Source organism: Theropithecus gelada, chromosome 6 (genome assembly GCF_003255815.1).
Source record: "Theropithecus gelada isolate Dixy chromosome 6, Tgel_1.0, whole genome shotgun sequence".
Classification (NCBI taxonomy): domain Eukaryota; kingdom Metazoa; phylum Chordata; class Mammalia; order Primates; family Cercopithecidae; genus Theropithecus; species Theropithecus gelada.
In genome coordinates, this window is record NC_037673.1 from 120,001,709 (window position 1) to 120,025,529 (window position 23,821).

At 35.1% G+C, this 23,821-nt stretch overlaps 1 protein-coding gene across 12 annotated transcripts in view; it reads left to right on the forward strand.

Annotated features, from left to right (window-relative positions):
- Positions 1-18,286, forward strand: part of CSNK1G3 (casein kinase 1 gamma 3) — a 105,737-nt gene extending 87,451 nt beyond the window's left edge. For 10 of the 12 annotated variants that reach the window (XM_025388492.1, XM_025388493.1, XM_025388499.1 and 7 more), the window contains 3 exons: positions 6,312-6,418; positions 6,933-6,956; positions 15,878-18,286. In XM_025388492.1, the coding sequence (XP_025244277.1) occupies positions 6,312-6,418; positions 6,933-6,956; positions 15,878-15,932 (186 nt within the window). In that variant the 3' untranslated portion in view covers positions 15,933-18,286. The remainder of the gene's footprint in view (positions 1-6,311; positions 6,419-6,932; positions 6,957-15,877) is intronic. The other 2 variants (XM_025388495.1, XM_025388504.1) reach the window with 1 other exon arrangement.
- The last annotated feature ends 5,535 nt before the right edge of the window (positions 18,287-23,821 follow it).

Genomic DNA, 23,821 nt, shown 5'->3' on the forward strand with positions numbered 1-23,821 from the left:
AATTTGGCTTTATTCTGAGGATAATGGGTAGCCATAAGGGGATTGGGAGACCAAGTTTGATTAGTGTTTTCTAAAGATTGCTTTTGCTGGAGACTAGATTGAAAGGAGACAAGTCTAAATAAGGGATACAGCTGTCAAAAGTCTGTAGTTGAGGAAAAATATTGAGTAGTGGGGATAACAAGAAATGAAAGACTTTGAAAAGAATTAGAAGGTTGAGTTTAGTTGGGTATGGGCCTGAGGAAAAGTTCCGTTGTTACCCCTTTTTGATATGTTTCTACATGGCAAATCAAGATCCCCAAAATTAGGTTTTAAAATATACCACTGACAACAGATAGTAGTAATCTCTAATTCCATTTTAGCTGTGCTTTTCACTGTAGCACAAATCCATTGAGCTCAGTGCCAACTGAAAATCTGATCCTGTATAGAGGCAACTGTAAGCAAAGGTAAAAAGACAAATGTTAAGGACACTGCTGAAAAATTGTTTACATGCTTGTACTATGTACATGTACTATGAATACCTCCTGATTGTTTGGAAATCTCTTATAGTTGTACAGTCTTTGGTTTGAATCTAACGAATAGTGTGACTCTGAGCACTTGGGAGAAAAAGGGGCAGAATTACAAATGGTGCATATATGTTGTGCAACCAGGCATTGTTGAGGAAAACGAAAGAATAACATTCATTGTTGTAATAAGCAGTCTGATCTTTCAGCCGATAAAGCATCAGAACAAATAAAAATACAGCTGGTGATAACGGAAAAGGATTAGGCAAATGTATCTTGAGATGATAATAAAACATACGTGATTAAAAGTCAAGAGGAATAGTAGATACCATTATCTCAATTACATTAATTGTGAATACTGACCTTTCTAAAACACTTCTAATACTAGTTTTAGTCTATAAAATATTTGAAAATGCAGTTATTAACAAGGAACAAAATCTAGTGACTATTACAATCACATCTTTCTATTCATAGTTTTCTGGGGTACTGAAATCTGCAAAAGAGAGGTTGTGGAAGGAGTATAGTTATATGCCTTTATTACATAAATTGTAGTTCATCTCCTTTGATCTAGTTTAGGAAATTCCTTATCTATTATCATTGGGGTAAATCAGTATTATGATTTTTTTTTTTTTTTGCATTAATATTTACAGTAACATCTCTGAAGACTGGGATGATCAAGGAAAATAATTATCGTGAGTGGGAGTTAATTGAAAATCCATTTTGGCTTATCTTTGTTGAAAGTTTGTGAGCATGTCACTGTGCTTTAGGGTCATCTTTTGCAATACCAAGAATACCAATTATGCCTTTAGTCTTTAGGATATGTAAAGAAGTTGGTTTCGGGCCGGGCGCGGTGGCTCAAGCCTGTAATCCCAGCACTTTGGGAGGCCGAGATGGGCGGATCACGAGGTCAGGAGATCGAGACCATCCTGGCGAACACCGTGAAACCCCATCTCTACTAAAAAATACAAAAAACTAGCCGGGCGAGGTGGCAGGCGCCTGTAGTCCCAGCTACTCGGGAGGCTGAGGCAGGAGAATGGCGTAAACCCGGGAGGCGGAGCTTGCAGTGAGCTGAGATCCGGCCACTGCACTCCAGCCTGGGCGACAGAGCGAGACTCCGTCTCAAAAAAAAAAAAAAAAAAAAAAAAAAAAGAAGTTGGTTTCATATAGTATATGTATACTGTAACACAGGTTCAGGAAATTATTTGAAGTCACTCTTGTAACTATTAATATATCTCATTAGTGTGCTTTCTTATAGATGCCTTTTAAAAAAGCTGAATACATAAATATATAATGTTTTAGAATTTCTAATCGATGATTGGATAGATGAGAATTTGGCTAATTAATATATTTGGTAAATTCATACATTGTATCAAGGCTCTACTTGGTAATCTTGCTTACAGGATATCAAATAGGAAGACAGGCGGGGCGTGGTGGCTTATGCCTGTAATCCCAGCACTTTGGGAGACTGAGGCAGGTGATCACTTGAGGTCAGGAGTTCAAGATCAGCCTGGCCAACATGATGAAACCCCATCTCTACTAAAAATACAAAAATTAGCCGGGCATGGTGGTGCACACCTGTAATCCCAGCTACTTGGGAGGCTGAGGTAGGCGAATCGCTTGAACCCGGGAGGCGGAGGTTGCAATGAGCCAAGATTGTGCCACTGCACTTCAGCCTGGGTGACAGAATGAGACGCCATCTCAAAAAAAAAAAAAAAAAGGCAATTAGGAAGACAGTAGTATAACTAATTTAATTCATTATATTTGGAAAGTACATTAATTGGCTTTTAAAAATCATTGACAATAAAGATACTACGTGTTATGTCTGTACTCTATAAAGTCTATAAGAATAACATCTTTTGGAATTGGATTTGTCAGGCATCTGTTAAGTTTACGATTATGTCTCAGACTTGCTTGTGAGCTCTTTCTCCAATATCCCTCTTAAATTCTGACAGTAAAACTGGAGTCTAGTTGCCTTTTTTTTTTTTTAAATCTTCTTAAAATAAGAACCGTAGTAAGTTTCTTGTCAAATTGGGAATGTCAGAGGAAATTTTTTTTTAAGAACAACAACAATCCTGTATAATGCCTGAATTATTTTTTGAAATGTCAAACCTCAGAATATCTGCCATTTTTATATACTTTTAAGAAATCAGCCTGATGTACACTAGTATTTCAGAGACTCATCTTCTAGTTCAAATTATAATTCTAGAAATGTCACTTAAATAGAATTGTTCTTTAGAATTTGGCTTATAAAAAAATTTGTACATATTTGATTGTTTTAGCCTTCCAGGAATATAATGATATATTATTTACAGTGTTATATCTTCATTACTTCTTTGTAAAACCCTTTTGCAAAAAGACACAAATTTTAAGTGAAAATACTTTTAATGCCATGATACAGTCTCAAGTCACTGGTGTTAAATAGGCCAGTTTTATGAAGGTCAACAACAATATCCTATCTTAACTCTGTTACCACAGTGATTCTATTCTGAGCTTGGGATACTAGTCTCTACTCAGAGGATTGGGGAATCTGGGAAACCCTGGAATATTTACATTAAAGGAAGATGTTGCTTCTTTCTGGTCTGGTTCTGGTCAACCAGGTAAAATGGGATTTGAAACATTTCAATAAAATAAAGTTTACCAAAGTCAGCTATAAAAAGTCTTCCTCTGTGAACTGAAGTAAATCAGATTATATAATTGCAGTGTATATATAGTCACTGTTGCTAGAAAATGTGTTGTAATTAATGTTGCTAGAATTTAGACTACCTGGGTTTTAAAATTTTCAGTTATGTTGCTTAAAATAAGGGAAGGCGTGTCAGAGGAGCTGCCTGTAAGTTGAGGTGGCATCCCTCTACCTTTCTAGGGCCATTGAACAAAAGGGAGACTAAGAAACCTGTTGTATAGTATGTTGAGAAAAGAGCAGTGGAAATTGTTCAGTGAACTGTTTGATTATGTACTGGATACATGTACTCTGTTCAAGGTAGTGGAGAATATGTGAGATAAGAATACTGCTTTCTATCTCCTTTCCAATTTAGTGCAGAGGCTCTGACATTTTCAAAATTAAGAATAAAGAACCAAATTATGTTCAATAATTAGAACAGATAATTATTTTTAAATGTTTTCAGAGAGAGAGAAATAAAGAGAAAAAATTTACAACTCAATAGAATGACAGAAAGGAGGAAGCAAGTACCCCAGAAAAGGAGAGGCATGCTTAGATGTAAGAGTATTCTTTTCTTTAGATTGCCTTTGAAGATTATCAAGGCAGTTTTGTGTGTTTTCAGCTGTAGGCACAAATGCAGTGTTCATTTCTAAGTACTTACTCCATACAGGATATAGGAAACTGAATTTCCACTATTCCTAAGTTAACTCAAATATGTTGGTTGATTTGTAGTTATTAATACTTTCCTTGGAAATGGAGAGGGTCTTGTTTCTCTACATTAAAGTGTCAGGTCTACAAGGACAGGGATGTTTATCTTGCTTACTTTGATATTCCAAATACCTAGAACAGTGCCTAGCATGTTGTAGACTAAAGTAAGAACTTAATTAAGTTTTAAAAATATAATGTACTATAAATACTACTTTTAAGTCTAATAGTCAGTTGTCAACTCTGTAGCCCATGCCAGTGTTGCTAACCTTTTATTTCATTTAAAGAGATTAGGTAGTGAGTAGGAGGGGCATCAAAGAGAATTCTTAGATTTTTGAGTCTGGAAGTCTAGAAGATGGGAGGGCTTTAACTGAAATGGGAGCCATGGGAAGAGCAATACATTTCAGAGGGAGTAGGATATTTTCCTTCAGAAATGCAGAGTTTGAAGTGCCAAAGTTGGCTTAGCAAACTGAGGATATGGGTGAGTCGTTAGGCCTAGGGAGTCCTTTACCTAGAGGTGATAGTTGAAGCCATGATTATAGATGAAACATAGTGATAATGATGGCGACCATTTATTGAGCTCTTCCCATATGCCAGGCACTGTGCTTTATATGTTGACATTTATATATTGATCTCATCTCACCCTCATGTCAGCTTTGTTAATTAGATGCTACTGTTCACCATTTCATACTTGAGAACACTAAGGTTTAGCAAGGTAAGGTATCTTTCCCAGAGTCTCATAGCTGGTAAGTGGTAGAGCTAGGCTTTGAGTCTAGACCCAACTTACTTCAGAATTTTCAGCGATTGCCAAGTGAGTTGATGTGATGTACAAGAAAATGAGGCACCGAGCAGAGTATCCTGAATACATTTTCTAGGAATCTTTGGTAACCTTTAAGATAACTCTTATTAGGGTTCTTATGTAGGGTTGGAGAACTGATTGCAAGGAGTAAAGGAATAAACACATGGAAAATTTTATAAAAATGGAAGTGGTGAGTTATATACTTTTTTTCCAAAAAGTTTAGTGATGAGGGAAAAGGAAGAAATAGGACAATAAGGTGAATTTGTGGAAACAAGAGAATTTGGGAGAATTTGGGAATTTCCGCATGATTTTTATCTTGTTTCAGGATTTCATTCATGCGTACGTGCATTCATTTATTTCAACAAATATTTATTGAGTGCCTATTCTGTGCCAGGCATAGCAGGAAACAATACAAGGTCTCTGTTACCCTGGAGCTTAATTTTAATGGAGGTAGGGACGGATGTCAAGAAATACAACAAATAAATGAACAAGCGGATAAGAAAAACACAAACACTGATAAATACTGTACAGATAATTTAAAATAGGGTGTAACATAAAAGACTGTGTCAGCATAGACATTTTTAGCTGTGTGATAGAAAAGGCCTGTCTCAGAGATGCTCTTTGAGAATCTGAAAGATGAGAAGTCAGCTAATAAGTAGGAAGAGAATTCTAGGCAGTGACAATAGATAATGCCAAGGCCTGTAAGTGGGAAGAATCTTGACATACTGGATGGAGGCTAGTGAGCTTCAGAGAAGGTGATGTGAGATCAGAAAGGTAGGCAGGCATCACATCATGTGGGACTTTGTCAATTTGTGTAAGGAGTATAGATTTTTTATTCTAAGTGGAACGGGAAGCCAACAGTTGGAGAGTTTTAAGCAGGGAGCTATATGTGATGTGATTTGCATGTTAAAAGGAGCACCCTGATTGCTGTGTGGACAATACTTTTGAGTGGGGGACAAAGCAGAAGACTAGATAATAGGTTTTTGCTCTTAATCACATAAGATATCATAGTGGCTTGGACTGGAGTCCTTGTATTAATAGAGATGGTAAGAACTGATTAGATATGGGATATGTTTGGAGAAGGATTTAACAGGATCTGCCATTGATGGATTAGATGTGGGTTTTAAGTTAAAGAGGAATCACAGTGACCCCTACATTTGAACAACTGGGTGAATGATGGTGTTGTCTATTTAAACGGGCGGTTTGAAATGGAGACTTGAGCATAATTGCAGATTGAAGTGAAGGGTCCATTAGAAGGAGTAATATTGAAGTTTTTCAATATTTAAGGAAAGTAATTCATGATATAGCAAGGTGCCAAAGGACATAGGCACACAAGAGGAAACTGATTGAGACATACATGTAGGAGTTAGCCTTAAAAACCAGAGGGAAGGAGACAGAAGACAGAGATTTCGAAAAGGAAAGGAAGTTGAAAAGCACGTATTAGATGACCTTGATCTTTAATACAATGCTAGACCTATTACTGTGTTTAGTTATGAACATGTTGCTACCTATTGTTTTGTTCCTCACATTAACTTTCTAATTGAAATACTTTAACCTTAATTATGTTTATCCTTGTATAACCTATTTAGTATGTATGTATATTTATGAGTGTGTGTACATATGTATATATATAAAAATTTTTTTTAAACAGGTTGTAAGTTCTACAAATGGAGAGTTAAACACAGATGACCCCACCGCAGGACGTTCAAATGCACCCATCACAGCCCCTACTGAAGTAGAAGTGATGGATGAAACCAAGTATGTGTTTATTTTACTTGTTTTAGTAACTCTCTGTTTTTAAATTATGCATGTTTGAGATTTATAGTTACATACAATTATTTCAGGAAATTTTTTTTAGGGAATAGGTGCATGCAAACAAGTGGTATACTTAATTATTTTAATCACTAGAATAAGTTTAAAACAGTTCTATTCCAGTAAATATTTTAATAATACAAAATATTTAAGAACTGTGTTCAAATTCTTATTTGGAATTGACAGCGTTATTTTTAGCTTTTGAGTTTTAGGAGTGTTGATGCATGGAAGTTATTGATGTACTATCAGTCTTTTTTCTGTAAGCATAAGAGTAAATATTAACTTTATAAAATGCATGTTTTAATATTTTGAATTAGTTTTTCAAAACATAAATTATAACAACATTGCTTGGAAAAAATTAAGTATGAAAAACAATGTGATAGTTTCAATGTGGGCTGTTTCTGATTCTCTCTCTCTGTCTCTCTTTTTTTTCCTTGTATTTTTTTTTGTGTGTGTATAGCTGCCAGAAAGTGTTGAACATGTGGTGAGTCTCAAGTGTAGGCAGGCAGAAATAGCTCCGTTGACTGTAATTTCAAATATTTAGCATCATTTTGTGTATTTTGAAAACAAAACTCTCAACACAGCAATTATAATTGGTAAAAGTTATTCAAAAGTATTTGATATCATTAAGATAGCTCAGAAAAAGCAAGAAATAATTGTTTGAGGAGCTCTTTTGCCTGCTGCAACTTTTTTACTTTAAGTGACATAGATTTGGGGCCACTTTTTAATTGCATAGATGATACACCAACCCTGCTTGTGCTTGTGCATTTGTTTTATAATAGTTTTTATTTGCTGTTTAAATAGATAGATTTTTGCATTAAGCTTTCTTTTTTCTGTTTGCAATTGTTAAATACATGTAGCAGATCTCATCCCCCACAGTAGTATCACTAAAACAGTATTTCATTTACTAACCAGTTATCATTGCCCTTGAATACAATATTGATAAATTTCATGATAACCTTGTAGTGAGAAAGCCATTTTAAAAATCCTCATCTAAATAGTTACTAATAATTGCAGATATTATGGAAAGTAGTATTAATAGAAGTAATTGGGGATTTAAATTATTTTCTGACATTTGCCTTTAGTTGTAATACTGTGCTTAAAATGCTTCTGTCAGTTTCAGGACAAATTTTGAGTCAGACTGGGAGTGAATAAAGGAAGTTGCTTAGTTTAGTAAATTTTGAAATATTTTACTTATATCCAAAGACACCTTATATAATTTTCAAAATAATGCTCATTTGCTGGCTGCAAAATTAGGAAACTTTCGTGGTTTTTTTTCTTAAAGAGCAGTGATTAAGAATCCATTTTAATCACTTTTGACTATAGAATGTATTGACAGTGTGACTAAGACTAGTGTATTTCAAGATATAATTAGCTGTATACTTGTATATTTTTATGAACCGCAGAAATAAATCCCTGAAAGTATAGTCTTACTTGTGTGTTTTTAAATCAGAGATAAAAACAACAGCTTATCTTTGTGAATTTTAGGTACAATCCTAAGACAGGAAAGTAGGGTGGTGGTGTGACAGATTCGACTGCACATGTCCTTTGCAGTTAAACATAGTTTGTAGAATCCTGTTTCTGCCACTGATTTGTTACCTTCAAGAAAGCTTGTTTCTTTTTCTGTAAAATGAAGCTAATAATACCTGCTTCATAGGTTGAGAAAATTAAATGTGATAAAGCCCTGGTGTTTTGTCTGGCACACAGCAGGTGCTCAATAGCTATTATTACCCCTGTTTATTTCTTCTCTTCCAGCTGCCAGTGACATTTCTCATCTCTGTTTTTGGGCTTGTGCCTCTTTTATCTGTGTTCTATATTTTTACTTCCATACCCACACTCTTCACTGAAACTAGCGGTTCTGTGTTTACATCCTCCTGGAGACTTGCTTTTAATCAAATTTATTAAATTTATCCATTTATTCATTTAGCAGTTACACTGCTGAGGTTTCCGAAATACCTAATACTGTCCTTGTTCTTAAGTACAAGCCAGCAGGAAGATTGCAGTTGTACTAGTATATGTCGGTATATGATTAATATGATGAAAAAGATATTTTTAAAAATGGTTAGAGGTTGTAAAGATAAAGATTACTTGCTGACATGGATGATCAGAGAATACTTGATGGAAAGTGGCTCTGAAGAATGGCATAGTAATTTATGCAGTTGGGATGAGTGTGGGTGTGTGTTTGGGTCCCTATCTGTAGACACTGGAGGATGTGAAAAAAGGAAGTGGTGGGAAGGCTGTTCCTATAGGAAGCATTCTCCATTGCCTGCCATATTTCTTGGCATGACATCAAGGCCTCTCGTACCTGTCATAGTCTGGCCCTTGCCTATCTTTGCAACTCCGTTTTCCATTCTGAACTTTATATAGCATTGGTTCCTTAAATCTGCCTTTGCTATGTTATCCTTTTTATATACTTCCCACTTCTTGAAACTTACTGAATTTCTTGAAAACAAGGATTTTTTTCATCCTCAGATTCCTAGTGGCTGTATGTCCTAATAAATCATTACTAAATAATTAACAATGTGGTATACCCATACAATGGACTGCCATTTGACAATATAAAGAAATGAAATTGAAAACATTGTGCTAAATGAAAGAAGCCAGATACAAAAGGCCACATGTTATGTGAATCCATTTAAATGAAATGTCCCGAATAGGCAAATATATAGGCACCAAAAGATTGGTGATTGCCCAGGGCAGGGAAGAGGAGGATGGGATATCTTTATAGAGTGATGGAAATGTTCTGAAATTAGATAGTGGTGATAGCTGCTCAATTGTGAATACTAAAACACACTGAATTATATACTTTGAAAGGATAAATTTTATAACGTGAAAAATATCTTAATGGTAGTTTTAAAAAAAGTATAGCAACTCATGATATCAGTGAAGCCTTACATCAGGTGGGTTAGGTAGGTTACAGAAATCCTCAGAACTTTCCTACCTCTTTGCTGGATAAACATTCTATTTAAACAAGATTTTTTTCTTTAGGTTTATTCTAACATTTCTACAAGTTTATTATTGTGTTCCTCATCTCCTCTTAATCTGTGACTAAGAAATTTGGGCATGATTTTTTTTCTTTTTTAAGAGATAGGAATCTTGCTATATTGCCAAGGCTGGCCTTGAACTACTGGGCTCAAGTGATTTTCCTGCCTCAGACTCCCCAGTAGGTGGGACTATAGGTGCACACCACCATACCCAGCTCCTTTTCTAAATTGCATCTTACACTTCTCTCTGCCACCATTTGACACATGACTAGGGACGTGCTTAGAATTCTCTTTCAGAATTTCTTTTTCATCTTTCGTCTTACCTATAATTAGCAGAGATCCTTCTCACCCCACCCCATTAAGTAGAATGTATTCTATAATGCACATTTTAGCATCCTCATGTTTCCTGAGAATAGTACCTCATTGGGGTAAATATTTGATTTCCAAATGATGGAAAATACTCTTTCTCCCATATGGAAAATGATGGGAAAGCTAATTAGCTTCATTAGTAATGAAGTTTTGTCTTTCTTGTTTACTGTAGTTGAGAATTTTAAGACAGGTGATACAAATGATAGTACCTTCATCATTCATTCCAGGTATTTAGGAGAACAAAATAGTTTAAGTATTTACTTTTTAAGTAGTATGAAACCGTCTTTTATTCTTTTTCTTTCTTTCCGTCTTCCAACATTTACTGAACAGATTATCGTGTGTTTGATAATATGATGATTATTAAGGTATGTCAAAGTTTGTATACCATTAGGTTGGATGGAACGTATACCAACAACTTTTATACAATGGTTCTCAACCTTGATTTCACATTATAGTTACCTAGGGAGTTTTAAAAATGTACTAATATTTCGGCTGTATTTTCAAGGTTTCTGATTTTACTAGTTGGTCTATGGTGGGGCTTGGTTATCAGTATTTTTAAAAAACTTCTCAGGTGACTCTAAGGAGCAGCCAGTGTTAAGGATCATTGGTCTAATACAAAGTATTACACGATTGCTAATCATGTAGGAGAGGGATAATTGTTACTGGAGTTCAGAAAATGGAGTATGTCCTCCTAGTTGGGAAGATCAGAGAAGTCCTCATGGGTAAGGATGCATTTACACTAGTTCTGAAAGATGAGAATGATTTGGCAAGGGAAATGGGTGGAAGGAGTCAGGGAGAAGAGGTTGGAGCAAGGAAAGAATTGAACCAGTCCAAGGAGTAACTCATGCAGGCAGAGAATATATGAACACATTAATGAAAATTGAGATAGGCTAATTTCCCAAATCTCAAAGGGCCTTGGTAGCCAGTAAACAAATTTGGACATTATCTTTCTCAGCAAAAGAAAGGAAGCCAAGAAATGACATGTGGTTTTAAGCCAAGAAACTGTGATCAGGTTGATCCTTAGGAAAATTAATTTGGCTGCAGTTATGAGGCTTATGTCACTTCCTGGGGTTCAACAGATTGCAGAAAATGGTTTAAGAATATAAATTAAGTTTTCCTATGAAACTAGATGGAGAATTTATATTTTGGGTTAGTAGTCTCTAGTAAACAAACTGTTCCTTAAAAAATGTTTTAAGATTACAGTATGGGACCATTTGTTTAGTTTCTATAATACTGAGTGTTCAGGAGTTTGATAGTCTCTAGAACTGTAAAGATAAGTAAAGAATAATATGTTTCCTCAAGAGATCAGTTCAGTGAGGAAGAGAGAGGTATAAAAATTATAATACAAAGTGACAGAGACTGTGTCACTCTTTTGGGAGAGAGCAAATGGATTTTAAGTGGAAAGAAGAGCATATGCAAAGATACAGAGGTAAGAAATCCCACTTGGCGTATTCTGGGAATGGCAAGGAGATTTTTTGCTTCTTCTTACTTTTCCCTTCCTTCCATCCATAGTATAGGCCACCTGGGAAGGAAGCCTAATGGAGGATGAGACTAAGAGGAGGGTGGAAGTAAGTTGGGAACCAAATTCCGAAGAGCTGTGTGAACCTAATGCTTTAGTCAATGTAGAATCATTGATGAGATTTAAGAGGAAAAGGGCATGGCCTTATTTATGATGGGGGCAATTTGGATGACAGATTGGAGAGAGGAGAGACTTAGACTGGGAAGTCCTTTAAAAGGCACTTAGCAGTGGTGGCGGCAAGTTGAAAAGTTCTGAACTAAGCCAACATGAGAAGATGGGAAAATTTTGAAAGTCATTTCAGACTTAAGGGACTAATTGCAAGTGGACAGGGAGGAAGAAGTTGGAGATGAAAATGGGCCTGCAGGCTTTTGGGTGGAGTAATTTTGTAGATGATCTTGTTCTCTGATCTAAACTCTTTTTGCTTAGCTAAACGGTTCCTCGTTTTTTCTGTAAATCAAGAGATCCAGAGATACGAAATTACACTTCAGGTTTAAACCTTAAGGGGAAATATTCTTTGTGAAAGAATTAAAGATTAGATGCCATAAAAGATATTTTCTGTACACTCATCAACCCAGGTCAGGAGAAGCTAGGTCCTGGAGTCCTACGTGGGTAGGTCTAGGAGGTACCAACAGTCTCTCAACCAAAGGGTGAGCAATGAGTCATCTTAGAAGGGATAAATAAGAACATCATATCCAGACAGGGAAACATGCTTCAGTATCTGGGTGGATTTGAGAGAAGAAAGTATATGTCATATATCCAGGAAGACAAGGCAAATAGATGAAGAAAAAGGCAATGAACAAAGGAGAAATGGTGGTGCGGTGTCAATAGCAAAAGCCTTTGTGTGTTTTTGGACTTTGATCCGTTTTGATTGCCTGTTTGTTGCCTAATAGTATTTAAAGAAACTAAAGTTGTTTCTAAAGTTCATCTTAGGACTTAACATTTATTCCCAAATAATTTTAGAGTAGAGATGTAGCTTCACATTTTGAGAGGCTGATGTGGAAGGATTACTTGAGCTCAGGAGTTTGATACCAGCCTGGGCAACATAGTGAGATCTTGTCTCCACTAAAAATAATTTTTAAAAAATTGCCTGCTGGGTGCCTGTAGTCCCAGCTACTCAGGAGGCTGAAGTGAGAGGACCACTATTAAATAAGTACTAACTTTGTGCCAGTTTGTTGGGCTATAACTGAGCAGTCCTTTATGAAGCCTAAATTCTAGTGCAAAGGCAGATAATAAATAAAATAATTTCAAAGTAAGAGTAAGTTATTACAGAAAAATAAAACAATAGTGTGATCAAGTGGCTACATGGGAGCAGCACTGTTTCAGATTAAGTGCTGGGGAAGAGGAAGCAATTGAGATGAGACCTGATTTCTTAATTTCTAAGGCTATAAATTAGCTATTTTGGTAATTGCTTTTATCTTAAAAAATAAGCCATAAGGTTAAAACATCAATTTATTTCCTAACTTCTGTAAGTATATCATATTTTTAGCACCTCTCTCTTTATCTATGTTTGGATGTATTTGTATCACATAAGGCAATGCTGTCCTCTGGTGGTAGTAACTTTAATAGCATGCCAGCTGTACTTTTGCAAATCTGTTATAAGGATGTGTTCTTTATTTAGTGGGATTTATTTAAAATAGATATCCTTTTTAGATTGTGTTTGAATTTAAGGGCCATTAGAATTTATTTGAAAATCTTATTTAGTTTCAAATAAGTGCTTGTCATAGTTCAGTAAAACACTGTTGAAGGAAAGATAACTTAAGTGTGAAGATCTCAACTCTCAGAACTCTCAGTACTGGAAATACAAACTAAGCAAAGTAAATTGCTGATACAAGTGTAGAAAATCTAGGACTTGGTCTTGTTCATCAAAATGTGTATTACATTAAATTACCCATTTCAAAGGGCTAATACAACTTTAGAAAATTTTGAAAGAATCTATTTGGAATTTGAAAGGACAGTGTTTAAGAATAGTGAGCATTATTAAAGGAATTTTATATCAAACAATAAATTTCAATTGAAATATGGCTATATACTTAAATTTAATATTCTAAGTATTTGTTCTGTCACTTCTAAATACCTATTTTATGTCTTGCTTTCTGCCATTTGGACATTTTTCTTCTCTTTTCTAAGTCTTAAATTTAAAGGTTCATTTGGAGTAAAGGATTTTATTTTTTAGAAAGTAATTGAGATTTGAGAAATATTAGGTAGCTGACAGTTAAAAATAAATTTGACTTATTTTTTTAAATCCAGAACAAATCTCTTACATCTGTAGTCTTGTACTGTGGCAGCTCTTCTCTAGGCTCTTGACTGGATAATCCATTTCCGTTCTTTCTGCTAGTCATCTCCATGAGAGTAAAGTTGATAAACATTCATCATTACATATATTTCTAGTTGAATCTTTATTATTTACGTTCCATGGTCTAGTCGATGTGTACTGTTTGGTTTACTTAAAAAATGCAGTTGTGTAATTTGGTTTTCAGTACCCTCATAGTCGTTTCATAATTATGGCAGAAATCACAATAAATAATTTAAAATTATTTTTGACTGAAGATAATGTGGGTAGAGAGATTATGTAATTTAACTGGACGATGTAGATTTCTGTTTACATTTATTTCACAGAAGTATATAAAACATATCTAGAAGTTATGTTATATTCAGTAATCTTTTGCTGGATGGGACACCTGAAGCTTTTTTTTTTTTTTTTTTTTTTGGACAGAGTCTCACTCTGTTGTCCAGGCTGGAGTGCGATGGTGCAATCTTGGCTCACTGCAACCTCCATCTCCTGGGTTCAAGTGATTCTTCTGCCTCAGCCTCCTGAGTAGCTGGGATTACAGGCGCCCACCACCACGCCCAGCTAATTTTTGTATTTTTAGTAGAGACAAGGTTTCACCATGTTGGTCAGGCTGGTCTTGAACTCCTGACCTTGTGATCCACCCACCTTGACCTCCCAAAGTGCTGGGATTACAGGCATGAGCCACCGCACCGGGCCAAAGCTATTCTTTTATGAATATAGATTGGTAAGAATTATAGAAACATCTTTATAAGGTCATATTATACACAGTCTGAATTGGGAGCTCTCGGTGATGAAATCACCATGTGTATAAATATACTTTGCTTTTATTACAAAATGTGATTTATAAACATGCCCACACACGCACAGAGGGTTTCAGTGGAAATCAGGGATACCCAACCATGCTTGTCTGTGCCAAAAGTAAACTCAATGTTAGGAAGGGGTTGACTGTTAAAGGTTAAAAGAAAAGGTGCCTAACTATATGTAGTGTTGTCATGTTGTATATTCTAATAGACTGACTCAGACTGTGAGGCTTTTAAGATAGGTGTGTATGTAATTTTTTTTCTTTTTTTTTTTTGGTGGGAGCAGATCAGTGATTCTCATTTTTCATTTCATACCAGACCACAGCATTTTCCCACAGCAGCCTTGATATGTTGCATCTCCTCATGACTAGAAGAATTTACTGTGAGAGAAACTAGTTCTCTTAAGGATTACATCTAGATTTTTTTTTTTTTTTAAACTTTTTCTTTTAGAGGCAGGGTCTTGTTCTGTTACACAGACTGGGATTCAGTGGCACAATCATAGTTCAAACATTCTTCCCGCCTCCGCCTCTCAAGGAGCTGGGACAACAGGCGGGTGCCACCATGTCCAGCATGTGTGTGTGTGTGTGTGTGTATATATTTAGAGATACTTGTGTATGTGTATATATAGTTAAAGAGAGAGAGAGATTTAGAGATGGGGTCTTGCTGTATTGCCCAGGCTAGTCTTGAATTCTTAAACTCCTGAGCTCAAGCAGTCCTCCTGCCTTGGCCTCCCAAAGTGCTGGGATTACAGGCATGAGCCACTGTGCCCAGCTAAGATTTTTTTTCACCTAGAAATAAAAGTCAGGATTATATTGTTTTGCGTATGCAATTTTGACTTGTACAATGGAATCACCTCAGTTGTGCTACTTTAAATATTAAGCATAGTTTTTACCTTAACTAAACTTTCAATAAACTTGACCTTCTTTAACTCTTAAAGAATTTAAAATTGCCAGTCTTGACATTCTATAAAATGTGTTTTCTGTTTTTCACTTTTTTAATATGATGGAAAATGTTGACTAGTGTATATTGGAGTATCTTTTTATTTTTGGAGTCTAAACTGATTATTGGTAAGAATGAGCTCCCCAGTGTTAGGATCATTATTGCCTTCCTAATGGCTTCAACAATCACATATAAATATCCGGGAGAAAGGGTGAGAATGCATAGAATGAAATTCTCAGTTAGTCTTAGTGAAAAACCTTTTGAATTTAATGGCTCCTTTTTATGTTGCATAGAGTGTCTTGCTATTCTTAAAAGGCATGTGGATGAAACATAATAGTAATAACTCCGCCATATTTTCACTAATACATACGCTTCATTGGTGTAATCACTGTTTATCTTGCACTAGACTGTTGCTTTTTATGATCATTTAAGTTAATATGATACAGTCAACTTTGTGACATTTTAGTGCTTTTAAACTAAAAAGAGCGTTTCCCTCATCTGCAGGTGCTGCTGTTTTTTCAAACGAAGGAAAAGGAAAACCATACAGCGCCACAAATGACTGGACACAGACAGATCCTGGGGAGTTACTTACATGTTCATCTGCTGTCTTGTGATTAAAATCATCTCTGTAGTGACCACATATATTTTCAAGGACTCACTCTTAGAAACAAAAATGTCATACTTTCATACTTCATTTTGTGGTTGTCTTACATTCTTTTTTTTTTTCTAATTGAACTTTTATGGAAGCTTTAAAGTTTTGTCAAAACATGAGTGCTGTGCCCATCAATGAATGGAATGGACCAATGAGGTGGTATCGATGAATATAGTTCTATAGAACATTTTTCAGAAGTTCTTCTGTTGCAGAAAGCATACAGTATCTTAAGTGTCAACCAGTTGTATACCTAATCTGGTTTTTTATAACTTCTGTAAGGGCATAATCAAACAGGAATTTTCTTTCTCAGTGGATAATACAACAGAGAAAACAGAGTTGTCCAAATATTTAAAAGAAGTTATTCCTTGAGAAGTTCATATTTTGTGACATCTGCATTGATTTCAGTGTTACTGATGGTACTGTTATTCATAAGTCATATTAACATTCTCTCTGTGAAATCATGGTACAGTCACTGCCCAGAGGTACTGAGGAAAAAGCAATATGGGTTCCGCAGATGGTAGTGGTAAAATGAATCTTAAGTAGTGCGGTAAATATGTGCTCTGCTTTTGTTGCACCACCATGTGAAGTACTGTGTTGCAGAAGTGGCAAAAGCGCTTATTTTTTAAAATGCAAAATATTTGTACAATGTAACTTTATGCTTCCAAATAATAATGTATGTTAGACAGCAAGAAATGAATACTTTAAACAGTGATATATGTTGGAGTTACAAAGAAATACACTAAGGAGAGGTAAATGTGAACCTTGTTGCAATGTGTAAGGTGGAAGCCTAAAGAAATCTCACTGAAACTTACTGCTGAATGATTACATTCTCCCCTAAGCAGAAAACTTTGGATGTGCCATGCAATGGTGTCTGTGTAATTATTTTGCTCTTTGATAAAAAAAAAGACCCCCAGCAATAAAAAGTGGGTCACTCTATGCCCTCTGTGCACATTAGTCTCTTGTATTCAACTTTGCTGATTCTCTGGAATTTTCCTACTCTTTAGCATAATTTTGATGATTGAAAAATATTTTGGAAAGGATGGGTCAGGTGCTTTGCCTCCATAGTCTTTTGAAGTGCCTGCATATGAACAAAAAAAAAAAAACTAATTCTGTAAAAAAGGAAGCCCATTCCACTTTTCAAGTATGCTTTGTTTTAAGCCATAAAGACACACATGTAGTTTTGTCACATTCTGCTAGCCAGAATTTTCAAGAAGGGTTAAAACAAAGCCTGGCTAGAAGGATAATTATTTTGAACAAATCTCATATTCATCTTTCATTTATAAAATTGTTACTTACTCCTTCCATGCAGTCTCTTCGTTGTCTTTAAGTGTGTGCCTTCAGGCATGCTTATTTATTTTTATTGTCTCAAGGTAACATTTAAGATGTATATTAAAGTAAATCTACATTTTTTTACTTCATTATTGCATTTACAGGGATTTAATTATACTTTGTAATTTATTTTTCTTATTAGCCAAAAGTTTAATGCATTTTTTTGATGAATTAGGCACCCACATGAACACCACAAATCAGGACATTGTTTTTCATTGTTGCTATGAATCCTGTGAATGATCTCTTTTTATTTTAAAGACCTACACTTAACCTAGAAAACATTTGCTGTATAATTTGGTCAACAGTTTCCATTCTATCTATCTGTATACTGTCATGATGTCTTAAACTGCAGGAGTTACATACTGAGTTTATATTTTTATTTGCTTTGAGCAAGGTAGATGGATGTTTTGGCAATTATAATGTGAAACCACTTCTTTCTTTACAGTATTTGACCAAATTTGTGTGTCTATGATATTTGTAAATACATGCGAATATCTGTATTTCTTATCATAAGCCTATTTAGTTTTATTCTCAGTAGGGTTTTTTGGATTGTACAGTGTTTATATGATCTGAACTCCTTATACATAAGAAGGTGTGTATATTAATCCAATTATGGACTTAAAATATTTTAAAAGTATAAATACCCTTATTTGCTGCAAAGACCAGTGTGTAGACATTTGCTTTTTAGCAATATTTTTAAGTGCTCCATTTTAATGCCAAGGAATAAGTCTTTTGGCAACACAAACTGGTCAATAATAGGTAATGCAGGTATGTTCAGGTTAAGCCAACAATGTTTTGCATTTTTATGCTTATTTTCTGTCAACACTAATGAAGTCAACATTGCCTGAATGTCTGAATAATGAAACACATCCCTGTTTAAAAGTATGTAACTGAAAAAGAAATAAAAAAAAAATAAAAGTAGTTTTTTTAAACTTGCTCTTTCCCATTTCCTCTAATGATGGGTAAAATAATGTCACTCCCTAATTTAAGATAGGAATTTTAAAATTTTGCTTTATTTAGTTGGTTATATATGAGAAGCAGAGCTAAAGGAATATGCTTTTGTTATTTTGTTTATGTTTTGTTTTGCTTTCTTGAAATCTAGTGGTAAAGAGCACACACTAGAAAGGATCTAAGCTTTCTTTAATATTGAAAAAAAAATTATACTTCTCTGAACTGTTTAATAGAGCAATAGTTAAATACATCTTCTGATAAATTAAGGGAAATAGAATCATTTTTCCTCTTTGAGAATGGAATCATACTATTATGTTCACAGAAATTAAGCATTATTCCAGTTTTAAGTGAATGACTTTAAAATCATTGCAGATGGGGAGCCCATATTTCTAACAGTATCTCATAGTTCATCATTGTGCTAGGTGCTTTACGGGAGTTTACAAAATGGCATTAATGGTATGCTACTTACTGAGGGATGCTACAGGTAAGATAAGGCAAAGCAGCCCGCTCTCAGCCTGTGAATATTGTGTCCATTAAGCAGCAGAGACCTTCAGAAGCAGGAGAAAGATCTGGAGATGACACATAGCTGTAAAGGTTCTATTTAGAAAAATTTGACTTAAGATGGGGATTTCAATCTGAATGAATATATAGTTGCATTAGTCAGAACTCTTTGAATTGAAAGTGACAGAAATTTAACCTGGCTTGAGCAATAAGAGTGTGCATTATCTCATTTAACTGAAAAGTCGAGTGGTAGGACTGCCTTCAGACATGCTTAATCCTGGAGTTAAGACAGGAATCTTCTCCATATCTTTTGGTTTTGCTTTCCTACCCTGCTGTTTTCACTATCAGGAAGACTTTCTATGTGTCATGGTAAAGTGGCCATCCACCATCTTAGTATTCTCAGCAAAACAAAAAACAAAGGGCCATTTTTCTCAATAGCTCCAACAGAAGCCTAAGACTGACATTCCCTTATTGGTTGATGTGCCCACCCCTGAGCCAATTACTATGGACGAGGGAATATTGTTCTCCCAGTGGCTGAGCCTGAGTCATGGTTTGACCTTGAGGAGACACATTGGTGATGGAACTGGTTGAGAAGAGTTAAGAACATTTTTTTCTACTAGAGTGCCAATACAATTATAAAGATTTGCTGATACTCAGGATAACTAATTTCTTCTCCGCCTAGCTGTAATACAGACCCACATAAATTATTTTCTTAGGACATTTACTTGTTCATAAGACTACGTGGATCATAACCAAAGAAAGGACTATATATAGAAGGATGATCAGGTAATATTACTGGGATATAAAAATGGTTTTGTTAGACCAGTTGTTTATTGGGATACTTATACTTTGATTTCACTTAAATGGACAGACGCTCTGGCACTTCTGCAGACTAGGGGTTGGAAACTTTTTTGGCAAAGTTTAGCTTTGTGAGCCAAAAGGCAAAATTGAGGCTTTTATATATTTAAGTAATGGGAAAGAAAACTTTTCGCATATATTTTATTGATAAAATTCAAAATATATTAATACTTTAATTTTTTTTTGTGATACAGGGCTACTAATGATAAGAATCGAGTGATTTTGAGGGGATAATGTCTCACTAAATTGGGGTTCAAAATTAATTGCAAGTATTCATTTGTTAATGCTGGCCTGTAATGTGATTTTTTGTATTTCATCTTTGAAAACGTCTTCTCACTCAAATAGATACATCCGTGTACTGTTATCAGTTGTGATTGAGTGTGTAATTTTAATTGATCATATTCATCATTTGGAAGGTATTTATAGAATTCTATTAGATTCTGCTATTGTTATTTGCCTTTTAGCTGTCATTACATTGCATATTAATCACTTCCTATTGAAGGTTAGGTGGATGCTCAATTGTATATTTAAATGAATATTGAAATAGAAAAATTTCCTTTGCACTTGCATTAAGGTCCAGTAGTGCAGCTTGAACAATAGTGGAACTTGGAAAATATGTTCACTACAGGTTTGTGTGGGAATGGAGATCTTGCTTCTTATCTTGATAGCATGGGAAATATATAAAGCCAGCTTGATAATACTTGTGATTTAAACAACATTAGTTGCCATCAAAATGACCTTGTCACAGTATGTTTCACATATAAGTGCCATTTTGCCTTGTAATTGTAGGTTGAATTTATTAAAAAGCATTATTAAGTTTGCAGCAAAAGTAATTTCCAAAGCTATTCAGTGTTTGAAAATAGTTTGAGGGTGGTTCTCCTCATTCATAACAATTTCAGTCTTAGTTCTGAGCTAAAAAAGTTACAATAAAACTACCGTTCCAACCTGGGCAACATGGCAAAACCCCATCTCTAAAAAAAATTAGTGAGGCATGGTGGCATACACCCACAGTCCCAGCTACCCAGGAGGTTGAGGTGGGAGGATGTCCTGAGTCCAGGAGTCGAGGCTGCAGCGAGCCATGATTATGATGCTGCACTCTAGCGTGGGCGACAGAGTGAGATCCTGTGTCTAACAAACAAAACCAAAAAACTTTACTGCTGCCATCAAACCGCTATGTAATTGGGCAAGTCAGAATACTGAGCTTCTATTTCTGACAAAACCAAATGGAACCAATGATGATTAAGATCACAAGTGAATAAAATTTACCATTGACTTTACTAGTTTGATGACATGATATATTTAAATATTTCCCACAAATACCTGCTGATGAATAATGCAGCATGTAACCATTGACTAATTTATTCAACTATGCATTTTTTTGCCACTTCACACATTTTTACCACCATGAATTGCAACACATCTTAGCAGATTCTACTTCAGGTTGCACTAAATTGGTGTTTTCTCGACTTCTTTGAAATATTCTTTCCTATAGTTATTGTATGCAGACTATTCATAAAGGCTAGTTTTTGAGTCACTTCAAACTCAGCATTGACTTCTCAAGTATACAGCTGGGCAGTATTGGTAACATCTGTTGACTCACCAAAAGCAAAGCAAAGCAAAGCTACTTGAAATCATTTGCCTTGTTTTTTAATTGACTGTTGGTGTTGCCACAGTGTCCTCATGTCTCCAAGCAAGTATTCTTGGTGAAAAGCTGGTACTGTTGAAGAAGTTTTTCTCTGGGCCCACTCTCTGGTTGCTACAATCAAACACAATTGAATTAACTCTAACTCACCATCAGTATATAGCTGTCTTTGCTTGGCTAACAAATGAGCCACTCAGAAAGTTACTTTGGTTACACCCTTATTCTAATTTTTTAAATTAGTAGATTATGCTGTGATAAGATACTACATTTTAAGTTTTCTGATTGTTCTAACTGTTGATTTCCTGTGGGTTGGGAATATTGTGATGAGTGCTTAGTCTGCAAATATATTTTTTTAGCACAGTGAAAGTGTCATTGCATAATAAACACAATGCTTTGCGATATAGTTGTACGACAATTCACACTCCACTGTGCCTTAAAAGTGCAACACTCAAAGTCCACTTTTTAAAACTTTTTTTGACATGATGTATATGCACTGGTAATAAAAAATAAAATGTCTGTATGACAATATGTATGACACTTGAAATGCTGTTGAGTTTTATAGCCATCACTGAGATTTGTAGCATGTTGAATAGCAGTGCAAAACAATGAAAGTACCACATATGGTTACTGTCACAATTAATTCAACTCTGCCTTTGTAGCATGAAAGCAGCCATAGTCAATATGTAAATGAATGAACATGGCTGTGTTCTAATAAAATTTTATTTATGGACACTAAAATTTGAATTTCATATAATTTTTATGTGTCATAAAATTCCCTCTCGATTTTTTTCAACCATTTAGAAATGTTAAGTGTCATTCTTAGTTTGTGAACTGAGCAAAAATAGGAGGTGGGCTGGACTTGGCCTGCAGACCGTAGTTTGCCAACGTTTGCTTTATGCCACACTGGAAAGATTTGAATGTTTGAAGTAAATTAGTTTTTACTTAATTGCATGGAACTGCTTACCAAAAGATGACCTTTTCTCCTCCGTTTATAAAAGAAAATTTCATTTTGAAATAGCACCAAGAATTAAAATATTACGGAAAATGCAACCACAGTACATAGGGAGTTAGTAATCAAATGAGCTCACATATTAACTTAGATGTTGAAGCAGTGTGCAGCCTTAGCCCATGAATGTCAGGATTAGACAAATTTAATTTTAGTTTAAACTTCTTGTGAGAACTGTGGCAAGTTAACTCACCCTGTTTCTTCACCTTGAACTGGAGATAATGCCTACTTTGAAGTGTGATTCTGAGGATTAGTGAATGATCTTTATAATAGCTCAATGCATTTACCATTACCTTCATTAAAAGTACGATTTTAAACTGAGCAACACCTTAATTTCTCATACAGTGTGTACACTTCTGCTCTTTAAGATAAGGGTAAGGTCTGGTATTAGACTTTGTCTTCCTAGACACCATTATTCCTATCTGTTTAAAAATATTGGGCCCTAATTCTATCACATTGTACAGTTGCCATTCTGCCTCACTTAATGACATCAACAAGTTCAAAATATTTAATTTTATACCCTTATTGATAAAAATGACAACAGGAGAGGGCCAGGGCAAAGTCCTGTCTGAAGCTGCTGTAGTCCATGTTAGGGTCAATATCAATCCATTGAACCAATAACATGTCTAAATGTTCTCTGTAATGTATGAATCCTTCAACACCACTTAATTACTATTAGCTAATAGTAATTTATCAGAAGCTTTGCTGAAATCCAAGTAAACCATTTGGTCTGTTTCCATGCCCTGTCATTCTCATTATGCCATCAAAAAGGGAATTGAATTTAGTTTTAGATTTTATTTCCTTCTTGCCATTTCTCCCCCACCCCCTTAACTTTTAAGGCTAAAAATTATTCTTAATTTTTAAAAAGCTGAGCCTTACATTCTCTTCCTCATTCCTCTGTCTTTCCTTTACATATGGCTCCACATACAGATTATAAACTCTTTTTTTGTTGGCTTTAGCATTAAAAAGAATCTCCAGCTAATACAAAACCTTAAAGATGTTATTTATTTATTTTTTTACATTTATTTCCTATACTCTTTTAAAAGCTGGGCTTGTTAGAAAGGAGACTGTTTTCTCAAAACGTTTTTTCTTTTTAGGATCACTTTTCATTGCAGAAATGAAATCAGAGTCTTGAGTTCTTTTCACAAGGTTATCATAAACCTAAGATGAGATGCTCACATTCTCTTAAGGTGGCCGACCATTCTGCTTTATGAACACATTCCTCTTGCTAGTCATTTTTGTGGTCCAGAATAGTAGCTTCAGTTTTTGCTTTCTCTGTTTCCTGGAAGATTAGATTTTAGGCATATAAAGAATTTACAGAGTTTCTGGGTTTAAAGTGTTTTTGTTTTTGTTTGTAGTTATTACAAGTACATGATAGGTATCTATATGGGGTACCTGTGATGTTTTGATAGAGGCATATGATGTGTAATAATGAAGTCAGGGTCATTAAGGTATCCAGCACTTCAAGCATTTATCATTTCTTTGTGTTAGGAACATTCCGATTCCACT